Genomic DNA, 27,887 nt, shown 5'->3' on the forward strand with positions numbered 1-27,887 from the left:
GGGCCCATGTGCCCATTGGACCACTGCTGGGTATAGATTTCTGGGAAGACAAAATTTGAAGTTGTTGTAATATATTCCGTCCTTTTGGACAGCTCCTTTCTTTTTCCATTTCTGGATTTCCTCAGGAGTGACTGCAGCTTGTTGTTCTTGTAAGATTCGCAAATCAGTAGGAAGAGTTTGCAAAGCAAAAATAGGGACTTCTTCTTTTTGTTCTTGTCCGGACACTTCTTCATCCACTTCCTGCAAATCCCTGGCCGCTAACTTAGCAGCTTGATCAGCCAAATGGTTGCCCTTTGCTTCATCTGTATCCAATTTCCCATGGGCCTTGACTTTCAAAACGGCCACCTCTTCGGGAAGTAGGAGGGCATCCATTAGCTCCTTGATTGCAGTGCTGTGTTTGACTGGTGTACCGGCGGTGGTAAGAAATCCTCTTGTCTTCCAAATTAGGCCGAAGTCATGTGCCACACCCAGAGCGTATCTTGAATCTGTATAGATGTTGGCACGTTTTCCTTCGGAAATTTTGCAGGCTGAAGTCAGAGCCTGTAATTCAGCTTCTTGTGCAGACATTGCTGGTGGTAAGGATGATGATTTAATAACTTCATCTGTTGTGGTTACGGCATATCCTGTATGATATGTTCCTCCTTCATCGGCATATCTTGATCCATCCACAAACAGGGTAAAATCCGGATCTGGTAATGGATTCTCATGCACAGTTGGTAAGTGCACTGTTTCCATTTTCATCTGTTCAAAACAGTCATGAGGTGTTTCTGGGTCATAATCATTCTTTATGACCAGGTCTTGAAATTCCTTTTCCAGGAAATGGCGTGGCCATGCTTCCAGAAGGTCAGTTGTTGGGTATTTGACAATACCATTTTCCTGTAGCTGCTCTTCATTCATGGTGGCCCATAGTTTTGCCATGGGCCCAAGATCATTCCATGACTTTGTCTTCAACTTGGTAACAGGAATATGTGGGATAGCGGTATCCCAATGGCGGTAGAGGTAGTTAAGTTGTTGAGGTAGCTGGACCAAGACCATGCTATTACCTTCAGAGTCACAATAAAAGTCTTGTGCAGTGAGCTTTACATCGGTCCAGTGGTAAAGCTCATCTTCATAGCAAGGTTCGGGAGTAATATTTGGCTTGTACCACATGGTACAGAAGGCGTAATCCGGGCCTTCACAAAGAGGTGTCTCATCTTCATGAAATGACAAATGTGGATGCATGACTTTCTTGATACATCCACAGAGCAGGTAGATGTAGGTTTCATCTGTGATAAATCCATAATAGATACCCCCCTCAGGGAGTGGAAGAAGAGTGGACGGATTAAGCACGTGACATCTTTGGATGGAAATGTTGTCAGGCAAAAGAAGATGACACTGTAGGCGCAGGTGTCTGGCTGGAGACACGTGCTTGAGCTGGACTTGGTTGACGATGGCAGAGATGTCATGAGGGGCCAAAACAACCAGAGGGTGGCCAAGGACCAGGTCTGAGGTCTTCTCTATGAGTTCTCTCGCAGCAAAAACAGCCCTGAGACAGGAAGGAGTCCCTCTGGCCACAATGTCCAGTTGACATGAGAAATATCCAATAGGCCTCTGGCGGCCTCTTAAGTCATTAGTCTGGGTGAGCACTCCTGTTGCGTGGCCTTGTCTTTCAGAGACAAACAATTTGAAGGGTTTGGAGTAGTCAGGTAGGCCCAAGGCAGGAGCAGAGGCAATGGCCCGTTTTAAAGCATCGAAATTGGCCAGGGCTTCATTGGTTAGACAGAACGGGTCAGACTTAAGAGCATCATAGAGAGGTTGCATAAGCAGAGAGGCTTCAGGGATCCATGCTCTGCAGTAGGAAATGAGGCCTAGGAAGGCATGAAGAGACTTTGAAGTCCTTGGAGGTGGAATGTCCAAAACAGCTCTTACCCGGTCCCGAGTAAGATGTCTGGTACCTTGAGATAGGCAATGTCCAAGGAAGATCACTGAAGATTGACAGAATTGTAGCTTGATGAGTGAAGCTTTGCATCCTTGTTCTGCCAAATAGCAAAGGAGACTAAGTGAACACCTTTTAGTAGTGGGTACATCATCTCCACATAGCAATAGATCATCCACATACTGAAGCAGGACAACTTCTGGATGCTCAGCTTGCCATGGGTCAAGGATGGTGCCCATGGCCTTAGCAAATTGACTTGGAGAATTTTGTGCCCCTTGGGGCATGACAGTCCAGGTATACTGTTGCATTTCATGAGTGAAAGCAAACAGGTATTGACAGGATGGGTCCAGTGGGACACTGAAAAAGGCATTGGCCAGGTCAATAACTGTGAAGAATTTTGCAGATGGTGGGACTCCAGAGAGCAGAGTATGAGGATTTGGTACAAGAGGGGTGTCCAGGACGGTAGCTTCATTAACAGCACGGAGGTCCTGGACCATCCTGTACTTCTCTGGTTCACCCTTTGGAGTTTTCTTTTTCACAGGAAATAACGGGGTGTTGCATTCAGATTTACATTTTACCAGGGCACCCTTCTCCAAGAGTGCCTTGATGTGGACAGAAATTGCAGCGGACTGTGCTGGTTTTAATGGATATTGTGGTTTTCTTGGTAACTTAGCTCCTGGAATAAGCTTTACCACCACAGGGGGAACATTTAGGTGACCTATGTCCTCTGGGCCTGAGGACCATAACTTAGCGGGCACCTGTGTTTTTAATTCCTCTGGGAAATTGGACCTTAATTCTGCTGTCCCCTCACGGGGCTTTTCTAAATGCAGCATCAGAGGCAAAGAGCATAGGGCTGAAGTGTCTGATACAGACAGAGGTGTAAACATTTCTACCTGCCCATCCGGGGTAAAAGTGATGGATGCTTGCAGGCGTGAGAGGACATCAGCACCTAACAGGTTAATGGGGCATGTGGAGGATACTACAAAGCGAGCGAGCAGGCTAGAACCAACTCGCAGCGGAGTTGTTAAAGGGCTACGTCTTGGCTGGCCATCCACTCCAACACAAGAGACATCAATACTGGACAGGAAGGATGGGTCTGGCAGGTCTTGTTCTCGTAGAACACTACGGGCTGCACCTGTGTCAACTAGAAATGTGGTGGGGTGGCCTTCAATGGGTAAAGTCACTGTGGCAAGTGGCCCCCCTTTGTCCCCTGTAGACACTGCCATGACAGGGGTCACAGACACAGGCTTGCCAATTTCCTATTCATCGGGTTCCTCAACTATTGGAACCTGTTTGGTGGCTTTGGGAGCCGGGGCAGGCTTGGGTAGTTTTCTGGGTTCCCTTTGCTCCCTTTTAGGTTCTGGACAGTCATTCCTAAAGTGACCCTTTGCTCCACAATTAAAGCAATGTCCCCCCTCCTCCGGTCTGGGACCTCTTGGGGCTGGAGCGGAGCGGGATACCATGAGAGGAGCTGAAGTAGGTCTCCTTGGGGTCTGAACGGATTCCAAACCTCTAGCAACTAAAAGCAGGGTATCCAGGGGAACAACCTTATATTCAGGGCGTGCGGCAATGATTCCCTTGCGTATAGAGTCTTTAACACCTTGGACAAACGCACCTGACAGCATTTGTGAATGAATCTTATCTGTAAGATCAAACCCCAAATCTGTGAACATTTGATACAGTCTTGCATGAAACCTTTCCACTGATTCTCCTTTATCTTGAATAACATCAGTAAGGCCAGCAGCCTGATCCGCAAGTTTGTCCTTAGCCCATTCTCTTAATTGGGTGCAAAAAGTTACTCCAGAGGGGAAATCAACATCACTGCTGAGCAAATCTGTACTGAGGTGTCGGGCCATACTTGGCCAATATGCATCCCCTGCTTTGATAGCACAAATGCTCAGCAAATCACGCCATGCGGCGGAATAAGTCTTTTGAATTTGAACTATCCCTCGGTAGAAGGGCATAGGCTGTTTTTCTGGGTCAGGGAGTGATTTCATTAGAGCACTAGCTTGAGTGGGATTGAAAGCAACATATTTAGGAGGGGCCTGTTCTCCCCGACCCTTGTGGCCAAAAGGGTCATCGATAGAACGGTGAGTTGGGGCTCCCGCGGCAAGCTCCGATGAGACATGGGACACCCTGTCCATCTCGTCATCATCGAATTCTATAATATTGGCTCTTTTGCGTGGTGCAGGGCCCGAATGAGGTGAAAGGATCGGTGGTTGGGAACGAGCCCCAGATGCAGGGGTGGCTAGTGAGTCATTACCTGGGGATAGGTAGTCACCGGGGATTACCGGCATCAGGGCCGAACTGGGGGCCGCCATATTGGTGGCCGGAAAAGGTACTACATTAGGGTTAAGGGAAGAAGTGGCGGCCATGTTGGAAGAGGGCACATCCGGGGCAGACTGTGCCGGACTGGGCATGACCGGAACCTGGGGCGTGGCTTGGGGAGTGGGGAGTGGATATCCGGGATAGGGCAGGGCCATGGGATATGGGAAGGGGTAGGGCCAGGCTGGGGAGGGGAAGGAGGTGGGGTATTGAGCTGGGGTGGAGATGGGAGGGAACGGAGAGGGATTGGTAGGGGTGGGTGTAGAGGGAGGAGCCGGGGCAAGGGCGGAGGAGGTGGTTAGTTGGGTGGAGGAAGAGGGGAGGGGGTCATGAACAGAGAGAGAGTGTAGGGCAGGAATGGCAGATGAAATGTTAGGGGAAGGTATAGCAGGTAGCGTAGGGATGGATGAGGATGATGGGAGTGTTAAAGATGGGGCAGGGGAAAAGAAAGATCCATCAGAATTCAGGACCGGGCAGACAGGGGAGGTGATGGGATGGGTATTGGGAGTGGGGAACATAGTCAGCTGGCTATCACTTATTGCTGACTGAACCTTGGGGATAGACATTCCCTGGGCGCCGGTTTTGGGCGCTGGCTGAGGATAAACCCCAGCAACACAATTATTATGATACACAAACAATTTCACACCCTTGTGATTTATCTCTTCCTCAACCCAACCTTCTAGCTGAATAGCCTTCGCTACTCTATACCATGCTTCAGCAGTCTTTAATAAACCATTATCTGTAAGTTTGCCTTTCTTTTCTGTCAGTAACCTACGCCAACTTTCTGGTTGCAATCTTCCACATGTCGGTACAGCAATTCTACATACTTTTGCAATTTTTTCAACACCTTTAACCATTTCCTCACCCTCTCTGTCTTCGACTAAATCACATGCTAACCAGCCCTTACTGGGCTTGCTTAAATCCTGTCCCATAATCCCTTTACCCCTATACCAGCGTCCTAGATATAGAGAGAGAGAGGGAAAACTGAACAAGAACGTCTACAATGCTCGACTGCCACCCGAGAATCGTGGGATTTTCTCAGGTGCGTCTTCCCAAAACGTAGACTAGTCACTGAATCCGCCTACCCGGGGTGGTAGACACGGATTGGAGCGAAGTGAGAAGTGTGTGACCAATCACTTCTCTTTTTAAGAGGAATGGGAGTGGATAGTATAATAATATAGGAAGTGTAGAAAAGATGAAAGACAAGGAAAATCCTTAGAGACAGACACAGGAGTTCATGAGACTCCTAATTAGACAAACAAGACAACAATACAATTGAAATACAGTGCATGCATCACAGTTCAAATGAAATCAACAATAATCCCTTTCCTTTACTCGTGTGCTTACTCCAAAGTCACCTCCCTCAACCCCGTAGTGTCTCCGCTCGGAGAACGACTTTCGTAAGTCTCACTACCAACGGCCACGGAAAACAACTGACACCGGTCCGAGTTCCGTCAGCCTCTCTCTACTCTGCAGTCCACAAGAATGTGGCCACGTCTATCCTCACTCCCGTAGTGCCCCTATAAAACCCACTTATAAGTCTCACTACCACGTGATGCGGAAAACAAGCAATGCCTACTTGAATCCCCCCAGGAAACAAAGTCCTCTGCCACAAGACTAAGCCCCCCTCACAAATAAACAGAAATACCATGTGCACAAAGAAGCTAGCTAGGCTCTCAAAGTGACACAAGAAGGATCACAGGAAATTATGAGTCTACACAAAATCCACAGTTCCAACACCCCTCTTTTTCCTTACAGCCACAGCCACGAGGCTCCTAAAAGAGGTAAACAGGCAAAGAAGACCCCCAGGAACGCATCCGCAGGTCAACCCCCCTTTTTCCTTACAACCACAATACCGTGGTTCCTAAAAGAGGTGAAACAGGCAACAGAGACCCCCAGGAACGCATCCGCAGGTCACCCCCCTTTTTCCTTACAGCCACAGCCACGAGGCTCCTAAAAGAGGTAAACAGGCAAAGAAGACCCCCAGGAACGCATCCGCAGGTCAACCCCCCTTTTTCCTTACAACCACAACACCGTGGTTCCTAAAAGAGGTAAAACAGGCAACAGAAGACCCCCAGGAACGAATCCGCAGGTCCACCCCCCTTTATCCCAAAAGAGGTAAAATACAAACAGATAGACACACACACTGAAGACCCAGGCAAGTCCCCTCAGGTCCACCCCCCTTTATCCCAAAAAGGGGAAAACAAGCAAGACAGAACCCCAGGCAAATCCCCTGCAGGTCCACCCCCCCCTTTATCTCAAAATGGGGAAACAGGCAAACGATTCAAACACACCCAGGCAACAGATAGACTAAAATGCAGGTAAACAAGTGAGTAACGAGACACCGGGCAAGATATTACCTGTCTTTGATGTCCTCCCGGGAAGCAGTCACAGACACGTGGACGGGTCAATCAAAGGGGCCGGAACGTACCGGTGGCTCTGCAGAAGTCTCTACCGTGTATCTGGAGGTGATCAATCTCCCTTCCTTCCCCCTGGATTCCTCCGTCCACCCTTGTCTTCCTTAGGACGGCTCACCGGCCGGACATAGCCCGATGCCCCACGTTGGGCGCCAAGTTGTTATGGTACTTTTTGAAAGTAAACCAAAATGTTCAAAGTCTATCTGTTCCTGTCCAAATCAATAAAGTTAAATTGCGTATATACGCTGAAGTAATTAAGTCTGACACACGAGGTTCAGGTTAAAATAACTTCGAGAAAGTTTATTGGCAAGTGAAGAAAAAGCGGGCGCGCAGGCCCTTTTAAGAGGCATTTTGCGTCATCATTGATTATTAGAATATCAGCAAATAAACATCATCAATTGGATTAATTGTTAAGTGACGGAGTTAGTGTCTTACCTATTGGTTAGTAAAATTAAGAGGTTAGTCCCGTGCCCACCCATCAGAGGTGGGATTATTCTGGACACGGGTGGGGGACAAGGGGGTCCTAAGCGTCATTTTACACGGTCAGTGATATCAGGCTTTATGTCCAGGTGCAAGGTCTCTTATGAATAGAACATTTCATTACTACTGTGTTCTGTGGCCTTCAAACTGTACTATCTTACAAGCTCTTAAGGAGTAGCCGGCAAGTCTTAAGGAGTAGCCAGCACCTCCTGGTACTTGTCCTTGAAGGAAACACGGTCTTTGTCTACTGTATTAATTGGGTTGAGAAGTTCAGTCACGTAATGTAGTTTTAAAAATGAACAAGTTAAGTCAGGAGGACAAAATGGAGGATTGAAGAAGTCAGGTTAGGAGGACAAAATGGAGGACGAAGTCACAGTATAAAGTTAAAATGGAGTTAGTACAATAATTCAATACAAGTACAATAAAGGTTTTTAATAATTCCACATCAATATTATATTATTATATTATTATAGTATGTCATATAGCTCTATATTATATTATTATAGCATGTCATATAGCTCTATATTATCGTATTATTATAGTATGTCATATAGCTCTATATTATATTATTATAGTATGTCATATAGCTCTATATTATATTATTATAGTATGCCATATAGCTCTATATTATAATATTATATTATAGTATGACATATAGCTCTATATTATATTATTACAGTATGTCATATAGCTCTATATTATATTATTATATTATAGTATGTCATATAGCTCTATATTATATTATTATAGCATGTCATATAGCTCTATATTATATTATTATAGTATGTCATATAGCTCTATATTATATTATTATATTATTATAGCATGTCATATAGCTCTATATTATATTATTATAGTATGTCATATAGCTCTATATTATATTATTATATTATTATAGTATGTCATATAGCTCTATATTATATTATTATATTATTATAGCATCACATATAGCTCTATATTATATTATTATATTATTATAGTATGTCATATAGCTCTATATTATATTATTATATTATTATAGCATCACATATAGCTCTATATTATATTATTATATTATTATAGCATCACATATAGCTCTATATTATATTATTATAGTATGTCATATAGCTCTATATTATATTATTATATTATTATAGTATGTCATATAGCTCTATATTATATTATTATAGCATGTCATATAGCTTTATATTATATTATTATAGTATGTCATATAGCTCTATATTATATTATTATATTATTATAGTATGTCATATAGCTCTATATTATATTATTATATTATTATAGCATGTCATATAGCTCTATATTATATTATTATATTATTATAGCATCACATATAGCTCTATATTATATTATTATATTATTATAGCATGTCATATAGCTCTATATTATATTATTATATTATTATAGTATGTCATATAGCTCTATATTATATTATTATATTATTATAGTATGTCATATAACTCTATATTATATTATTATATTATTATAGTATGTCATATAGCTCTATATTATATTATTATAGTATTATAGCATGTCATATAGCTCTATATTATATTATTATAATATTATAGAATGTCATATAGCTCTATATTATATTATTATATTATTATAGTATGTCATATAGCTCTATATTATATTATTATAGTATGCCATATAGCTCTATATTATAATATATTATTATAGTATGACATATAGCTCTATATTCTATTATTACAGTATGTCATATAGCTCTATATTATATTATTATATTATTATAGTATGTCATATAGCTCTATATTATATTATTATAGCATGTCATATAGCTCTATATTATATTATTATAGTATGTCATATAGCTCTATATTATATTATTATATTATTATAGCATGTCATATAGCTCTATATTATATTATTATAGTATGTCCTATAGCTCTATATTATATTATTATAGTATGTCATATAGCTCTATATTATATTATTATAGTATGTCATATAGCGCTCTATTATATTATTATATTATTATAGTATGTCATATAGCTCTATATTATATTATTATAGTATGACATATAGCTCTATATTATATTATTATAGCATGACATATAGCTCTATATTATATTATTATAGTATGTCATATAGCTCTATATTATATTATTATATTATTATAGTATGTCATATAGCTCTATATTATATTATTATAGCATGTCATATAGCTCTATATTATCGTATTATTATAGTATGTCATATAGCTCTATATTATATTATTATAGTATGTCATATAGCTCTATATTATATTATTATAGTATGCCATATAGCTCTATATTATAATATTATATTATAGTATGACATATAGCTCTATATTATATTATTATAGCATGTCATATAGCTCTATATTATATTATTATAGTATGTCATATAGCTCTATATTATATTATTATATTATTATAGCATGTCATATAGCTCTATATTATATTATTATAGTATGTCATATAGCTCTATATTATATTATTATATTATTATAGTATGTCATATAGCTCTATATTATAGTATTATATTATTATAGTATGTCATATAGCTCTATATTATATTATTATATTATTATAGTATGTCATATAGCTCTATATTATAGTATTATAGCATGTCATATAGCTCTATATTATATTATTATAGCATCACATATAGCTCTATATTATATTATTATAGTATGTCATATAGCTCTATATTATATTATTATAGCATCACATATAGCTCTATATTATATTATTATAGTATGACATATAGCTCTATATTATATTATTATATAGCATGTCATATAGCTCTATATTATATTATAGTATGTCATATAGCTCTATATTATATTATTATATTATTATATGTCATATAGCTCTATATTATATTATTATAGTATGACATATAGCTCTATATTATATTATTATAGTATGACATATAGCTCTATATTATATTATTATATGTCATATAGCTCTATATTATATTATTATAGTATGTCATATAGCTCTATATTATATTATATTATTATAGTATGTCATATAGCTCTATATTATATTATTATAGTATGTCATATAGCTCTATATTATATTATTATAGTATGTCATATAGCTCTATATTATATTATTATAGTATGTCATATAGCTCTATATTATATTATTATTGTATGTCATATAGCTCTATATTATATTATTATAGTATGTCATATAGCTCTATATTATATTATTATAGTATGTCATATAGCTCTATATTATATTATTATTGTATGTCATATAGCTCTATATTATATTATTATAGTATGTCATATAGCTCTATATTATATTATTATATTATGACATATAGCTCTATATTACATTATTATAGTATGTCATATAGCTCTATATTATATTATTATAGTATGTCATATAGCTCTATATTATATTATTATTGTATGTCATATAGCTCTATATTATATTATTATAGTATGTCATATAGCTCTATATTATATTATTATATTATGACATATAGCTCTATATTATATTATTATAGTATGTCATATATCTCTATATTATATTATTATAGTATGTCATATAGCTCTATATTATATTATTATAGTATGTCATATAGCTCTATATTATATTATTATAGTATGTCATATAGCTCTATATTATATTATTATAGTATGTCATATAGCTCTATATTATATTATTATAGTATGTCATATAGCTCTATATTATATTATTACATTATTATAGTATGTCATATAGCTCTATATTATATTATTATAGTATGTCATATAGCTCTATATTATATTATTATTGTGTCATATAGCTCTATATTATATTATTATTGTATGTCATATAGCTCTATATTATATTATTATAGTATGTCATATAGCTCTATATTATATTATTATATTATGACATATAGCTCTATATTATATTATTATAGTATGTCATATAGCTCTATATTATATTATAGTATGTCATATAGCTCTATATTATATTATTATAGTATGTCATATAGCTCTATATTATATTATTATTGTATGTCATATAGCTCTATATTATATTATTATAGTATGTCATATAGCTCTATATTATATTATTATAGTATGTCATATAGTTCTATATTATATTATTACAGTATGTCATATAGTTCTATATTATATTATTACATTATTATAGTATGTCATATAGCTCTATATTATATTATTATATTATTATAGTATGTCATATAGCTCTATATTATATTATTATAGCATGTCATATAGCTCTATATTATATTATTATAGTATGTCATATAGCTCTATATTATATTATTATATTATTATAGCATGTCATATAGCTCTATATTATATTATTATAGTATGTCCTATAGCTCTATATTATATTATTATAGTATGTCATATAGCTCTATATTATATTATTATAGTATGTCATATAGCGCTCTATTATATTATTATATTATTATAGTATGTCATATAGCTCTATATTATATTATTATAGTATGACATATAGCTCTATATTATATTATTATAGCATGACATATAGCTCTATATTATATTATTATAGTATGTCATATAGCTCTATATTATATTATTATATTATTATAGTATGTCATATAGCTCTATATTATATTATTATAGCATGTCATATAGCTCTATATTATCGTATTATTATAGTATGTCATATAGCTCTATATTATATTATTATAGTATGTCATATAGCTCTATATTATATTATTATAGTATGCCATATAGCTCTATATTATAATATTATATTATAGTATGACATATAGCTCTATATTATATTATTATAGCATGTCATATAGCTCTATATTATATTATTATAGTATGTCATATAGCTCTATATTATATTATTATATTATTATAGCATGTCATATAGCTCTATATTATATTATTATAGTATGTCATATAGCTCTATATTATATTATTATATTATTATAGTATGTCATATAGCTCTATATTATAGTATTATATTATTATAGTATGTCATATAGCTCTATATTATATTATTATATTATTATAGTATGTCATATAGCTCTATATTATAGTATTATAGCATGTCATATAGCTCTATATTATATTATTATAGCATCACATATAGCTCTATATTATATTATTATAGTATGTCATATAGCTCTATATTATATTATTATAGCATCACATATAGCTCTATATTATATTATTATAGTATGACATATAGCTCTATATTATATTATTATATAGCATGTCATATAGCTCTATATTATATTATAGTATGTCATATAGCTCTATATTATATTATTATATTATTATATGTCATATAGCTCTATATTATATTATTATAGTATGACATATAGCTCTATATTATATTATTATAGTATGACATATAGCTCTATATTATATTATATTATTATATGTCATATAGCTCTATATTATATTATTATAGTATGTCATATAGCTCTATATTATATTATATTATTATAGTATGTCATATAGCTCTATATTATATTATTATAGTATGTCATATAGCTCTATATTATATTATTATAGTATGTCATATAGCTCTATATTATATTATTATAGTATGTCATATAGCTCTATATTATATTATTATTGTATGTCATATAGCTCTATATTATATTATTATAGTATGTCATATAGCTCTATATTATATTATTATAGTATGTCATATAGCTCTATATTATATTATTATTGTATGTCATATAGCTCTATATTATATTATTATAGTATGTCATATAGCTCTATATTATATTATTATATTATGACATATAGCTCTATATTACATTATTATAGTATGTCATATAGCTCTATATTATATTATTATAGTATGTCATATAGCTCTATATTATATTATTATTGTATGTCATATAGCTCTATATTATATTATTATAGTATGTCATATAGCTCTATATTATATTATTATATTATGACATATAGCTCTATATTATATTATTATAGTATGTCATATATCTCTATATTATATTATTATAGTATGTCATATAGCTCTATATTATATTATTATATTATATTATGACATATAGCTCTATATTATATTATTATAGTATGTCATATAGCTCTATATTATATTATTATAGTATGTCATATAGCTCTATATTATATTATTATAGTATGTCATATAGCTCTATATTATATTATTATAGTATGTCATATAGCTCTATATTATATTATTATTGTATGTCATATAGCTCTATATTATATTATTATAGTATGTCATATAGCTCTATATTATATTATTATAGTATGTCATATAGTTCTATATTATATTATTACAGTATGTCATATAGTTCTATATTATATTATTACATTATTATAGTATGTCATATAGCTCTATATTATATTATTATATTATTATAGTATGTCATATAGCTCTATATTATATTATTATAGCATGTCATATAGCTCTATATTATATTATTATAGTATGTCATATAGCTCTATATTATATTATTATATTATTATAGCATGTCATATAGCTCTATATTATATTATTATAGTATGTCCTATAGCTCTATATTATATTATTATAGTATGTCATATAGCTCTATATTATATTATTATAGTATGTCATATAGCGCTCTATTATATTATTATATTATTATAGTATGTCATATAGCTCTATATTATATTATTATAGTATGACATATAGCTCTATATTATATTATTATAGCATGACATATAGCTCTATATTATATTATTATAGTATGTCATATAGCTCTATATTATATTATTATATTATTATAGTATGTCATATAGCTCTATATTATATTATTATAGCATGTCATATAGCTCTATATTATCGTATTATTATAGTATGTCATATAGCTCTATATTATATTATTATAGTATGTCATATAGCTCTATATTATATTATTATAGTATGCCATATAGCTCTATATTATAATATTATATTATAGTATGACATATAGCTCTATATTATATTATTATAGCATGTCATATAGCTCTATATTATATTATTATAGTATGTCATATAGCTCTATATTATATTATTATATTATTATAGCATGTCATATAGCTCTATATTATATTATTATAGTATGTCATATAGCTCTATATTATATTATTATATTATTATAGTATGTCATATAGCTCTATATTATAGTATTATATTATTATAGTATGTCATATAGCTCTATATTATATTATTATATTATTATAGTATGTCATATAGCTCTATATTATAGTATTATAGCATGTCATATAGCTCTATATTATATTATTATAGCATCACATATAGCTCTATATTATATTATTATAGTATGTCATATAGCTCTATATTATATTATTATAGCATCACATATAGCTCTATATTATATTATTATAGTATGACATATAGCTCTATATTATATTATTATATAGCATGTCATATAGCTCTATATTATATTATAGTATGTCATATAGCTCTATATTATATTATTATATTATTATATGTCATATAGCTCTATATTATATTATTATAGTATGACATATAGCTCTATATTATATTATATTATTATATGTCATATAGCTCTATATTATATTATTATAGTATGTCATATAGCTCTATATTATATTATATTATTATAGTATGTCATATAGCTCTATATTATATTATTATAGTATGTCATATAGCTCTATATTATATTATTATAGTATGTCATATAGCTCTATATTATATTATTATAGTATGTCATATAGCTCTATATTATATTATTATTGTATGTCATATAGCTCTATATTATATTATTATAGTATGTCATATAGCTCTATATTATATTATTATAGTATGTCATATAGCTCTATATTATATTATTATTGTATGTCATATAGCTCTATATTATATTATTATAGTATGTCATATAGCTCTATATTATATTATTATATTATGACATATAGCTCTATATTACATTATTATAGTATGTCATATAGCTCTATATTATATTATTATAGTATGTCATATAGCTCTATATTATATTATTATTGTATGTCATATAGCTCTATATTATATTATTATAGTATGTCATATAGCTCTATATTATATTATTATATTATGACATATAGCTCTATATTATATTATTATAGTATGTCATATATCTCTATATTATATTATTATAGTATGTCATATAGCTCTATATTATATTATTATATTATATTATGACATATAGCTCTATATTATATTATTATAGTATGTCATATAGCTCTATATTATATTATTATAGTATGTCATATAGCTCTATATTATATTATTATAGTATGTCATATAGCTCTATATTATATTATTATAGTATGTCATATAGCTCTATATTATATTATTATTGTATGTCATATAGCTCTATATTATATTATTATAGTATGTCATATAGCTCTATATTATATTATTATATTATGACATATAGCTCTATATTATATTATTATAGTATGTCATATATCTCTATATTATATTATTATAGTATGTCATATAGCTCTATATTATATTATTATATTATATTATGACATATAGCTCTATATTATATTATTATAGTATGTCATATAGCTCTATATTATATTATTATAGTATGTCATATAGCTCTATATTATATTATTACATTATTATAGTATGTCATATAGCTCTATATTATATTATTATAGTATGTCATATAGCTCTATATTATATTATTATTGTATGTCATATAGCTCTATATTATATTATTATTGTATGTCATATAGCTCTATATTATATTATTATAGTATGTCATATAGCTCTATATTATATTATTATATTATGACATATAGCTCTATATTATATTATTATAGTATGTCATATAGCTCTATATTATATTATTATAGTATGTCATATAGCTCTATATTATATTATTATAGTATGTCATATAGCTCTATATTATATTATTATTGTATGTCATATAGCTCTATATTATATTATTATAGTATGTCATATAGCTCTATATTATATTATTATAGTATGTCATATAGTTCTATATTATATTATTACAGTATGTCATATAGTTCTATATTATATTATTACATTATTATAGTATGTCATATAGCTCTATATTATATTATTATTGTATGTCATATAGCTCTATATTATATTATTATAGTATGTCATATAGCTCTATATTATATTATATTATTATATTATGACATATAGCTCTATATTATATTATTATAGTATGTCATATAGCTCTATATTATATTATTATAGTATGTCATATAGCTCTATATTATATTATTATAGTATGTCATATAGCTCTATATTATATTATTATAGTATGTCATATAGCTCTATATTATATTATTACATTATTATAGCATGTCATATAGCTCTATATTATATTATTATAGTATGTCATATAGCTCTATATTATATTATTATATTATTATAGTATGTCATATAGCTCTATATTATAGTATTATATTATTATAGTATGTCATATAGCTCTATATTATATTATTATATTATTATAGTATGTCATATAGCTCTATATTATAGTATTATAGCATGTCATATAGCTCTATATTATATTATTATAGCATCACATATAGCTCTATATTATATTATTATAGTATGTCATATAGCTCTATATTATATTATTATAGCATCACATATAGCTCTATATTATATTATTATAGTATGACATATAGCTCTATATTATATTATTATATAGCATGTCATATAGCTCTATATTATATTATAGTATGTCATATAGCTCTATATTATATTATTATATTATTATATGTCATATAGCTCTATATTATATTATTATAGTATGACATATAGCTCTATATTATATTATTATAGTATGACATATAGCTCTATATTATATTATATTATTATATGTCATATAGCTCTATATTATATTATTATAGTATGTCATATAGCTCTATATTATATTATATTATTATAGTATGTCATATAGCTCTATATTATATTATTATAGTATGTCATATAGCTCTATATTATATTATTATAGTATGTCATATAGCTCTATATTATATTATTATAGTATGTCATATAGCTCTATATTATATTATTATTGTATGTCATATAGCTCTATATTATATTATTATAGTATGTCATATAGCTCTATATTATATTATTATAGTATGTCATATAGCTCTATATTATATTATTATTGTATGTCATATAGCTCTATATTATATTATTATAGTATGTCATATAGCTCTATATTATATTATTATATTATGACATATAGCTCTATATTACATTATTATAGTATGTCATATAGCTCTATATTATATTATTATAGTATGTCATATAGCTCTATATTATATTATTATTGTATGTCATATAGCTCTATATTATATTATTATAGTATGTCATATAGCTCTATATTATATTATTATATTATGACATATAGCTCTATATTATATTATTATAGTATGTCATATATCTCTATATTATATTATTATAGTATGTCATATAGCTCTATATTATATTATTATATTATATTATGACATATAGCTCTATATTATATTATTATAGTATGTCATATAGCTCTATATTATATTATTATAGTATGTCATATAGCTCTATATTATATTATTATAGTATGTCATATAGCTCTATATTATATTATTATAGTATGTCATATAGCTCTATATTATATTATTATTGTATGTCATATAGCTCTATATTATATTATTATAGTATGTCATATAGCTCTATATTATATTATTATATTATGACATATAGCTCTATATTATATTATTATAGTATGTCATATATCTCTATATTATATTATTATAGTATGTCATATAGCTCTATATTATATTATTATATTATATTATGACATATAGCTCTATATTATATTATTATAGTATGTCATATAGCTCTATATTATATTATTATAGTATGTCATATAGCTCTATATTATATTATTACATTATTATAGTATGTCATATAGCTCTATATTATATTATTATAGTATGTCATATAGCTCTATATTATATTATTATTGTATGTCATATAGCTCTATATTATATTATTATTGTATGTCATATAGCTCTATATTATATTATTATAGTATGTCATATAGCTCTATATTATATTATTATATTATGACATATAGCTCTATATTATATTATTATAGTATGTCATATAGCTCTATATTATATTATTATAGTATGTCATATAGCTCTATATTATATTATTATAGTATGTCATATAGCTCTATATTATATTATTATTGTATGTCATATAGCTCTATATTATATTATTATAGTATGTCATATAGCTCTATATTATATTATTATAGTATGTCATATAGTTCTATATTATATTATTACAGTATGTCATATAGTTCTATATTATATTATTACATTATTATAGTATGTCATATAGCTCTATATTATATTATTATTGTATGTCATATAGCTCTATATTATATTATTATAGTATGTCATATAGCTCTATATTATATTATATTATTATATTATGACATATAGCTCTATATTATATTATTATAGTATGTCATATAGCTCTATATTATATTATTATAGTATGTCATATAGCTCTATATTATATTATTATAGTATGTCATATAGCTCTATATTATATTATTATAGTATGTCATATAGCTCTATATTATATTATTACATTATTATAGTATGTCATATAGCTCTATATTATATTATTATTGTATGTCATATAGCTCTATATTATATTATTATTGTATGTCAAATAGCTCTATATTATATTATTATAGTATGTCATATAGCTCTATATTATATTATATTATGACATATAGCTCTATATTATATTATTATAGTATGTCATATAGCTCTATATTATATTATTATAGTATGTCGTATAGCTCTATATTATATTATTATAGTATGTCATATAGCTCTATATTATATTATTATAGTATGTCATATAGCTCTATATTATATTATTATAGTATGTCATATAGCTCTATATTATATTATTACATTATTATAGTATGTCATATAGCTCTATATTATATTATTATAGTATGTCATAGAGCTCTATCTTATATTATTATAGTATGTCATATAGCTCTATATTATATTATAGCATGACATATGGCTCTATATTATATTATTATATTATTATAGTATGTCATATAGCTCTATATTATATTATTATATTATTATAGTATGTCATATAGCTCTATATTATATTATTATAGTATGTCATATAGCTCTATATTATCGTATTATTATAGTATGTCATATAGCTCTATATTACATTATTATAGTATGTCATATAGCTCTATATTATATTATTATAGTATGTCATATAGCTCTATATTATATTATTACATTATTATAGTATGTCATATAGCTCTATATTATCGTATTATTATAGTATGACATATATCTCTATATTATATTATTATAGTATGTCATATAGCTCTATATTATATTATTATAACATGTCATATAGCTCTATATTATATTATTATAGCATGTCATATAGCTCTATATTATATTATTATATTATTATAGCATGACATATAGCTCTATATTATATTATTATAGTATGTCATATAGCTCTATATTATATTATTATAGCATGTCATATAGCTCTATATTATATTATAGCATGTCATATAGCTCTATATTATATTATTATAGCATGTCATATGGCTCTATATTATATTATTATAGTATGTCATATAGCTCTATATTATATTATTATAGCATCACATATAGCTCTATATTATATTATTATAGTATGTCATATAGCTCTATATTATATTATTATAGCATGTCATATAGCTCTATATTATATTATTATAGCATGTCATATAGCTCTATATTATATTATTATATTATTATAGCATGACATATAGCTCTATATTATATTATTATAGTATGTCATATAGCTCTATATTATATTATTATAGCATGTCATATAGCTCTATATTATATTATAGCATGTCATATAGCTCTATATTATATTATTATAGCATGTCATATGGCTCTATATTATATTATTATATTATTATAGTATGTCATATAGCTCTATATTATATTATTATAGCATCACATATAGCTCTATATTATATTATTATAGTATGTCATATAGCTCTATATTATATTATTATATTATTATAGTATGTCATATAGCTCTATATTATATTATTATATTATTATAGTATGTCATATAGCTCTATATTATATTATTATAGCATGTCATATAGCTCTATATTATATTATTATAGCATCACATATAGCTCTATATTATATTATTATAGTATGTCATATAGCTCTATATTATATTATTATAGCATCACATATAGCTCTATATTATATTATTATATTATTATAGTATGACATATAGCTCTATATTATATTATTATATAGCATGTCATATAGCTCTATATTATATTATTATAGTATGTCATATAGCTCTATATTATATTATTATATTATTATAGCATGTCATATAGCTCTATATTATATTATTATATTATTATAGTATGTCATATAGCTCTATATTATATTATTATATTATTATATGTCATATAGCTCTATATTATATTATTATAGTATGACATATAGCTCTATATTATATTATTATAGTATGACATATAGCTCTATATTATATTATTATATTATTATAGTATGTCATATAGCTCTATATTATATTATTATAGTATGTCATATAGCTCTATATTATATTATTATAGTATGTCATATAGTTCTATATTATATTATTATATTATTATAGTATGTCATATAGCTCTATATTATATTATTATATTATTATAGTATGTCATATAGCTCTATATTATATTATTATATTATTATAGCATGGCATATAGCTCTATATTATATTATTATATTATTATAGTATGTCATATAGCTCTATATTATATTATTATAGCATGTCATATAGCTCTATATTATATTATTATAGCATGTCATATAGCTCTATATTATATTATTATAGCATGTCATATAGCTCTATATTATATTATATTATTATAGTATGTCATATAGCTCTATATTATTATATTATTATAGCATGTCATATAGCTCTATATTATATTATTATAGCATGTCGTATAGCTCTATATTATATTATTATATTATTATAGCATGTCATATAGCTCTATATTATATTATTATAGCATGTCATATAGCTCTATATTATATTATTATAGCATGTCATATAGCTCTATATTATATTATTATATTATTATAGCATGTCATATAGCTCTATATTATATTATATTATTATAGTATGTCATATAGCTCTATATTATATTATTATATTATTATAGCATGTCATATAGCTCTATATTATATTATTATAGCATGTCGTATAGCTCTATATTATATTATTATATTTTTATAGTATGTCATATAGCTCTATATTATATTATTATAGCATGTCATATAGCTCTATATTATATTATTATAGTATGCCATATAGCTCTATATTATATTATTATAGTATGTCATATAGCTCTATATTATATTATTATAGTATGTCATATAGCTCTATATTATTATAGCATGTGTTAGAGTTGTGTATAATATTATTATAGTATATGTTATAGATTTATCAAACTACAGCTGATGGAAAACATGCAGCTCTGTCCCAAAAACGGGGGTAGGGGTACAGCTCCATATACCTCTCGTTATCTATGATAACCAACGGACTCTTATATTTAATAAATGTATTAATTACTCAGCAAAGTCTGCTCTAGCTTATTATAGTAACCTGCTGTACCATGCTATAGATATCTAGACAGAAACATCAAATGTATTGGTTGCATGTGAAGCTGGTTTAGAAAGAAACTAAAATAATCAGCAGTCAGAAATAAATATTTGCTATTTTGCCAGAGTGGAGCTTGTCCCCTCCGTGTCTTTCTTTCTGTCTTCTGCAAACGACTGGTGAGTCTTTATCTGCAACTCTTACTATATATTGTTAGGCTACAGAAAGATGTCTGTACAATGATATAGCTAGTCTCATCAATGGGACAAATTCATGGCAGACTAGCATTTCTAAATGCATACATTACTCAATTCTATTATAAATTAATTTTATGTTATGGTTATATTTTATGTGTATCGTTACACTGATATAAAACCACTGTCTCTAATTACAATCTGTGGTTGCTTTGATTTCAAGAGGACCAGATGCAGAGTGATAAACAATGAACGACAGGAATCAGGTGAATCAGAAGATCTTGGATCTAACCTTTGAGATCATCTACCTGCTGACTGGAGAGGTGAGGGATCCGGGATGAAGGTAAACTTCACCTAAAACTAATTCTTCTTCTGTCTTTCCCCAGATTTTGTAATTAAAGGCTTACTCCATGCATCATAATGCCAGGAGTATTATGTCCCTGTTTCCAGGTAATGGGTAAAATTCAGATAATACAAATAAATTCGAAATCGGATTAATCAAATTTTGTTGGAATTTTAAATCTTCCAAGTTCTGAAATTACAGAAAACTAGATTTCGGAACAAATTGAGCGAAATATTTTCAGATCCATTACTTTTCATAAGGATAGCAAATAAGGGACTTGTCTATTAAGCATCTGAAACAACTAAATAAGAAAAGCCCACCTCTCCCCCTCCTAATTTTGATCTTTTTGCAATTTAGTAGATAGATCTCTAATTTGGTACCTTTATGTGGGATTGAACTATTTAGGATGTCAAATGTGGGTGCTGTTTAGTTGCTATCTCCCCTAATTTGGTGCCATTATGTAGAATTTCTCTTTTTAGGGTGCTGTTTAGTAGCTAATTTCCTATATTTGGTATTCTTATGTGGGATTGCCATATTTAAGATTCCTAATAAGGGCTCTGTAAAAAGAGGGCACACCAAGTGAATGGCTTAATAAAGGGAGCGGTGGGTGGGCTGAACTAAGCGGCGTCGGCCCTGTAGATGTGGCACTGAGAATATATAGGCCGGTTAACCCCTCCCACCACTACAGGCTGTGCCTACTGCTTTAGCCTTTTAATTTGTGGTCTGGAACAATAAGCCGAGTTCTAGAAGCGATGGTGTTTGTTAGTTGTGGTGTACCGAAACAAACATTTGTCTAGGCCTGTAAAAAGAGGACAAAAGGTTCAACAGTTTAACACGTGATACATATTAACATAACAAAACAGATACTTTAAATGCCTACCTCAATTTCCTCTAATGGTTAAGTGGGAAATCTGGCGTATGCATATTATTCCTACCTCCCAAGTCTGAGGAAGGCCTTACTGTCAATATCGACTCTAGTTGTATGCCCAGAAAATTACTTGACTGCTGGGGGGCCATACGAGTTTTCTTGGGATGGTAGAGTGCCCAGGGAGGAAAACAGGGCCAGTGTTGGGCATACTCTAGGATAACTCGACTAGGTGAGGGGAAGCATTAGTACTGCAATAAAAGGCCCAGTTGTCAGTGTAACTGCTGTAATTGCTTGGGAAGAGGCGGTTAGGGCACCTGGTTTCACGTGGCACTAAAGCAGAGGAAACAGATTTGGAATAATCTGCAAGATCGGAACTTCAATGTTAATATTAATGCAGATTGCACCTTACCCAAGAACACAATAAGTCCTTGGAAATAGAAGTTCAGTTCTACCATACATTGTAGGGACGTGCAACAGCTAACATCACTATATTGAAACATAGTCAGTGGATCAGTCTGTGGTCCCTAGCTTAGAACTACTAACAAGTCTCCGTGCTCTATGGATTATAGGAGAGGCTATCGACAACCAAATAGGTGTCTTTGCCTCCTGGTGTGACCTACCCAAATGATAGAAGAACTAAATGCTTTTGTAATAATGTGACCGGTAATGTTATCTTAGATGATGTAAAAAAAAAAAAAGGAGTATGAAGTAGGATGCTCCGTGGGAGAGTTAGAAACTTCTGAGTTAGGAGTCTAACTTTTCCAGTCTGACGTTAATGGTATTAAGGCTGAAAGATGCATGTCATCTTAGAAGCCATCTTTGGCATGCTGTTTGGTGCTGATATCTGGTTGGGGAGTCTCAAAGTTGTCACTCTAGTGCAGCTGCCCATCTGTTGTTGGGAATAGTATGCCTTAAGTCTGTGCTCAGCAACAATTGGGAATGAAGAAAAAGGAAAGATTATTTATAATGCCTAATACGTACACAGGTCTTTTTGGTTTATACTCGTTTTTGACCTAAAAAAAACAGAAGGAACAATAATAGCGCAATACAATATGTACAGTAAGTACGTGATAAGTGATCTAATGTGATTACACTCACATTTTATTGAGCTGTTGCAGAGCTCAGCTGTTTTAGTGCAACAATCCCCGTCTAAGGATTTATGCAGGAACAGGCTTCTCAGATGCTCAAATGGAGTGCAGTATATAGGTCATATGTAGGGATAAATACATAAAATACTCTAATGGTGAAATAAATATATATAAGTGTGGAGTGAAAAAAATATATTAAACTGTACTCACATTTCCCAGAGCAAGACTTGCTCTGGTATATAGAACGTTGGTGGTATAATCCCCACCCAAGGATGTGATGGTACCAGGAAGTGATGAGTGGAAAAATAAGAAAGTTTAAATATAAAATTTAAAATACACTATTTATTAACCATATAAAAAAAGGCAAAAAAGCAGTATATAAAAGAGCTTACGGAGTCCCACTTAACACGTTTCGCTTCTCCAGAGGCTTCCTCAGCAGTTCGGATAGGAATAGTTGATTGTGGTATGGGAGGGTTCTAATTGACCATTGTAAGTAGGAAAAGTTGTTTGTAATTGTCTAAATGAGGGACCAAATTGTGTCAAGTTGGATTGCCCGAAGGGGCCATATGTCACGTATGGAGTGAATGCCTAGTGAGTGTCACATATAAAGGTAGGATAGCGGGAGGGCGAGAGGGCATAATGTAAGTGCTGAGCTGCAGGATGAGTAATAGAATGTACAAATTAAGGTATGAATAATGTAGGTTAATTGTACCAAGGTTGCAGGAGTTGTGAAATGACAGGGAATATCGTATGGACGGTATACAATACTCTGTGTACTATCTGGTCCAGTCGTAACAATAGGGGGAATAGTCATGAATACAAAGTCTGTTTTGAACGTATTGGAGGGCCGCCTAAGAGGCCGCAACCAAGGATAATGAAGTGTAATATCGACACAATAGATTAATTAACAAGTACGTGTTTAAGTGCAGGTGGCATGGTTGCACAAAATGCAGATGACACTATGCTAGGTCGAAGCGGCATATTAGGGGAGGTAAGAATAAAAATACATAATGAGTAATTCTAGTTACACTGGGAGTTTGGTCGGCACACAGGTAGTTTTGGTGTGGCCTGGTGTGACAGAGTGGCAGGATAGGACCACATATAACCCCTGAGTAGCATAAAGGCAATCTTCTGTAGTGCCCGGTTGATGGGGCTGAAATTAGGAAGTAGCAGTAAGCCCACTGAGGCCATATGAAAGGCATGTTGTAGGTATAGGAGTCAAATGCTGAAAAGACCACTAAGATTCATGAATAGTGTGGCAGTCATGGATGTCGGTATAAGATTTAGCAGGTGTATGAAATGATGGGACGTAGGTTGGCTTCATGGTAGGAAATTGCACATAGTAAAGCCGTAATGGCAGACTTGCTTCGTATCGTAACATGGATTTATATCCTACTTGACCCTTGAGAGGCATGAAAGGGCAGGACTGTCAGTGACAGATAATAATGATAAGACATTAGAGTAACATGGTGCCATTGAAACACAATATACTTATATGTCCTAAAATGGTGGTCTTGGTAAGTTGCCCACTGAGGGTCATGTGAAGTGTATTTGTTGAGGTCTGTAGGGAATAGTCTTATAGGTCGAGAGGGAGCTCAATATGAGTCCTGAGTCGCAGGGTGGCCACTAGAGGCGGCGTGCATATAATTTGAGGGACGTAGGGTAATAATTAAGTTGTGGAGCAGTAGCATACAGTATAATCATAATAAGCGTATAGGTCCTAAAATATGAGATCGATTGTTAAAACACCTTATTAAATATCATAATATAATACATACCTAGAGAGGAAGACTGGAATGGGTTAACTAAACAGGCAAACCCAATAGCAGTCCTAGTAACCTCAGAAAGGCTGCTCTCCCAGTAATAGGTTAAAAAGTGCCCTTATTTCTAAAGAGCAAAGAAGAACTATAATTGTATTAAATCCCTAATGAAAAGACGAACAACAGAAAAATATCTAAGTGAAGAATGTGAATATAAAGTGCAAAAAAATAATAATAAATGGTTAAAATAGGACTAACTGCTTAGGTTTGTATCAATGGTGTCCAAACAGTTAAATGTGGACTGAGACTGGTATGCTATGTAGTGTTGCAAAAAAGTTGTTTGACAATGTGTGTGTATCTGTATTTAAACATGTGTATATCAGTGCCTGTATCTGTGTGTGTGTGTGTGTGTGTGTGTGTATCTGTGTGTCAGTGTGTATGTGCCGGTGTGTGTATATGACAATGAATGTGTCGGTGTGTTTCAGTTTAATATGTATGTATATGTGTAAGTATGTATGTGGCAGTACATGTACAGACATCCCAGCAATCAAACACCAACACAACACACACTCCTGCAAACACAAACAGGACATACAAAGACACCCTTGAACTCTAACTTCAAAATTATAAACAAACACTAGAACACCAATACTACACACAGATGTACATCCACACACCTCTGCACGCAAATACAAACATTACATACAAACACATCCCTGTATTAAAATGCTAAAGTTCTATACAAACACCAACACTACACACAGAAGTACCACAATCTGTTTACTATCTGTAGAATGTATTGTAGTGTATATATAGCAAAAAACAAAATCCTCCCCCCCACAAAAAAACCTTATTCTCTGCTAATTTAATTTAAATAATAATTTGGAGGGGTAGAGAAGGGAAGGTTCCACGAATTTGATACACTATGTCAAAGGGTTCCACAGGAAAAAATAATTGTCCTGGCTTAGACGCAGAGGGCCTAGTGAGAATACAGCCAAGTAATAAATAACAGTAGTAAAAGTCATTAAACTGCAAAATGTGGGCCAAATGCAGATGAGCCTGCACTATAATGTAATAGTCCCTAGAGTACAGGATGCAGTGTAGTGCAGGCCCATTGCGGGTCAAATGAAATACTTGCGATTGGTTGATTTGTGCATGCAGGCTCTACTATGTTGCATCATGTTGGATTAGGAAGGATTAGGATGCCTGGGGAAGTAGAACCCGAAGTACAGCGTAACACGGGGTTGGCGGAGCTCTGGAACTATCTGCATCTGTGGGCCACAGCTGTGTAGACACTTGGGCACGCATGCGATCGTCAGCGGTCAGGTCGGAGAAGGTAAAGTTGGAACTGCAGTGCATCAGTGAGTCTTTGCTGTGTCGTGGACAAGCAGTGCACTGTGAGGAACAATTGACCCCAGTAGCGAAGGTGACAACATGGAAGAGCTGTGTGGATAGGGGGTCGGCGTGTATCGTGGCCCTGGCGGAGTACCGGTACCAGCCATTGGAGGTAGAAATTGAGTAGGCCCGAGGGAGTCCAACTAATCAGCAAAAGTGCAAGGAAACAGCAGTAGTGTTTAGGCCTCAGCGATCCAGATGTGCAATTGTGGATTTCTACAGGTGAGTGGACAAGAACCAGAAGTGGGTCTGAAACAAGCAGTCCTCGGCCCTGTGGAAGTAACAGCCTGAGAATTTACAGGCCTCCCACAACTACAGGCTACGCCTACGTCTCAGCCTTTTCATTTGTTATTTACCCTGCATGCAGAAAGCCATGTATCCA

General features: G+C 31.0%; 2 protein-coding genes across 4 annotated transcripts in view; both read left to right on the top strand.

Annotated features, from left to right (window-relative positions):
* Positions 1-27,887, top strand: part of LOC134575162 (zinc finger protein 250-like) — a 752,315-nt gene that overhangs the window by 67,488 nt on the left and 656,940 nt on the right. The gene's annotated exons all lie outside the window — the stretch shown is intronic.
* Positions 1-27,887, top strand: part of LOC134575160 (zinc finger protein 257-like) — a 207,318-nt gene that overhangs the window by 9,562 nt on the left and 169,869 nt on the right. The window contains exons 2-3 of one of the 3 annotated variants that reach the window (XM_063434381.1): positions 21,700-21,752; positions 22,275-22,374. In XM_063434381.1, coding sequence (XP_063290451.1) covers positions 22,300-22,374 — 75 coding nt within the window. In that variant the 5' untranslated portion in view covers positions 21,700-21,752; positions 22,275-22,299. The remainder of the gene's footprint in view (positions 1-21,699; positions 21,753-22,274; positions 22,375-27,887) is intronic. The other 2 variants (XM_063434383.1, XM_063434382.1) reach the window with 2 other exon arrangements.

The sequence above is a fragment of the Pelobates fuscus genome, chromosome 10, assembly GCF_036172605.1.
Source record: "Pelobates fuscus isolate aPelFus1 chromosome 10, aPelFus1.pri, whole genome shotgun sequence".
Taxonomy (NCBI): Eukaryota; Metazoa; Chordata; class Amphibia; order Anura; family Pelobatidae; genus Pelobates; species Pelobates fuscus.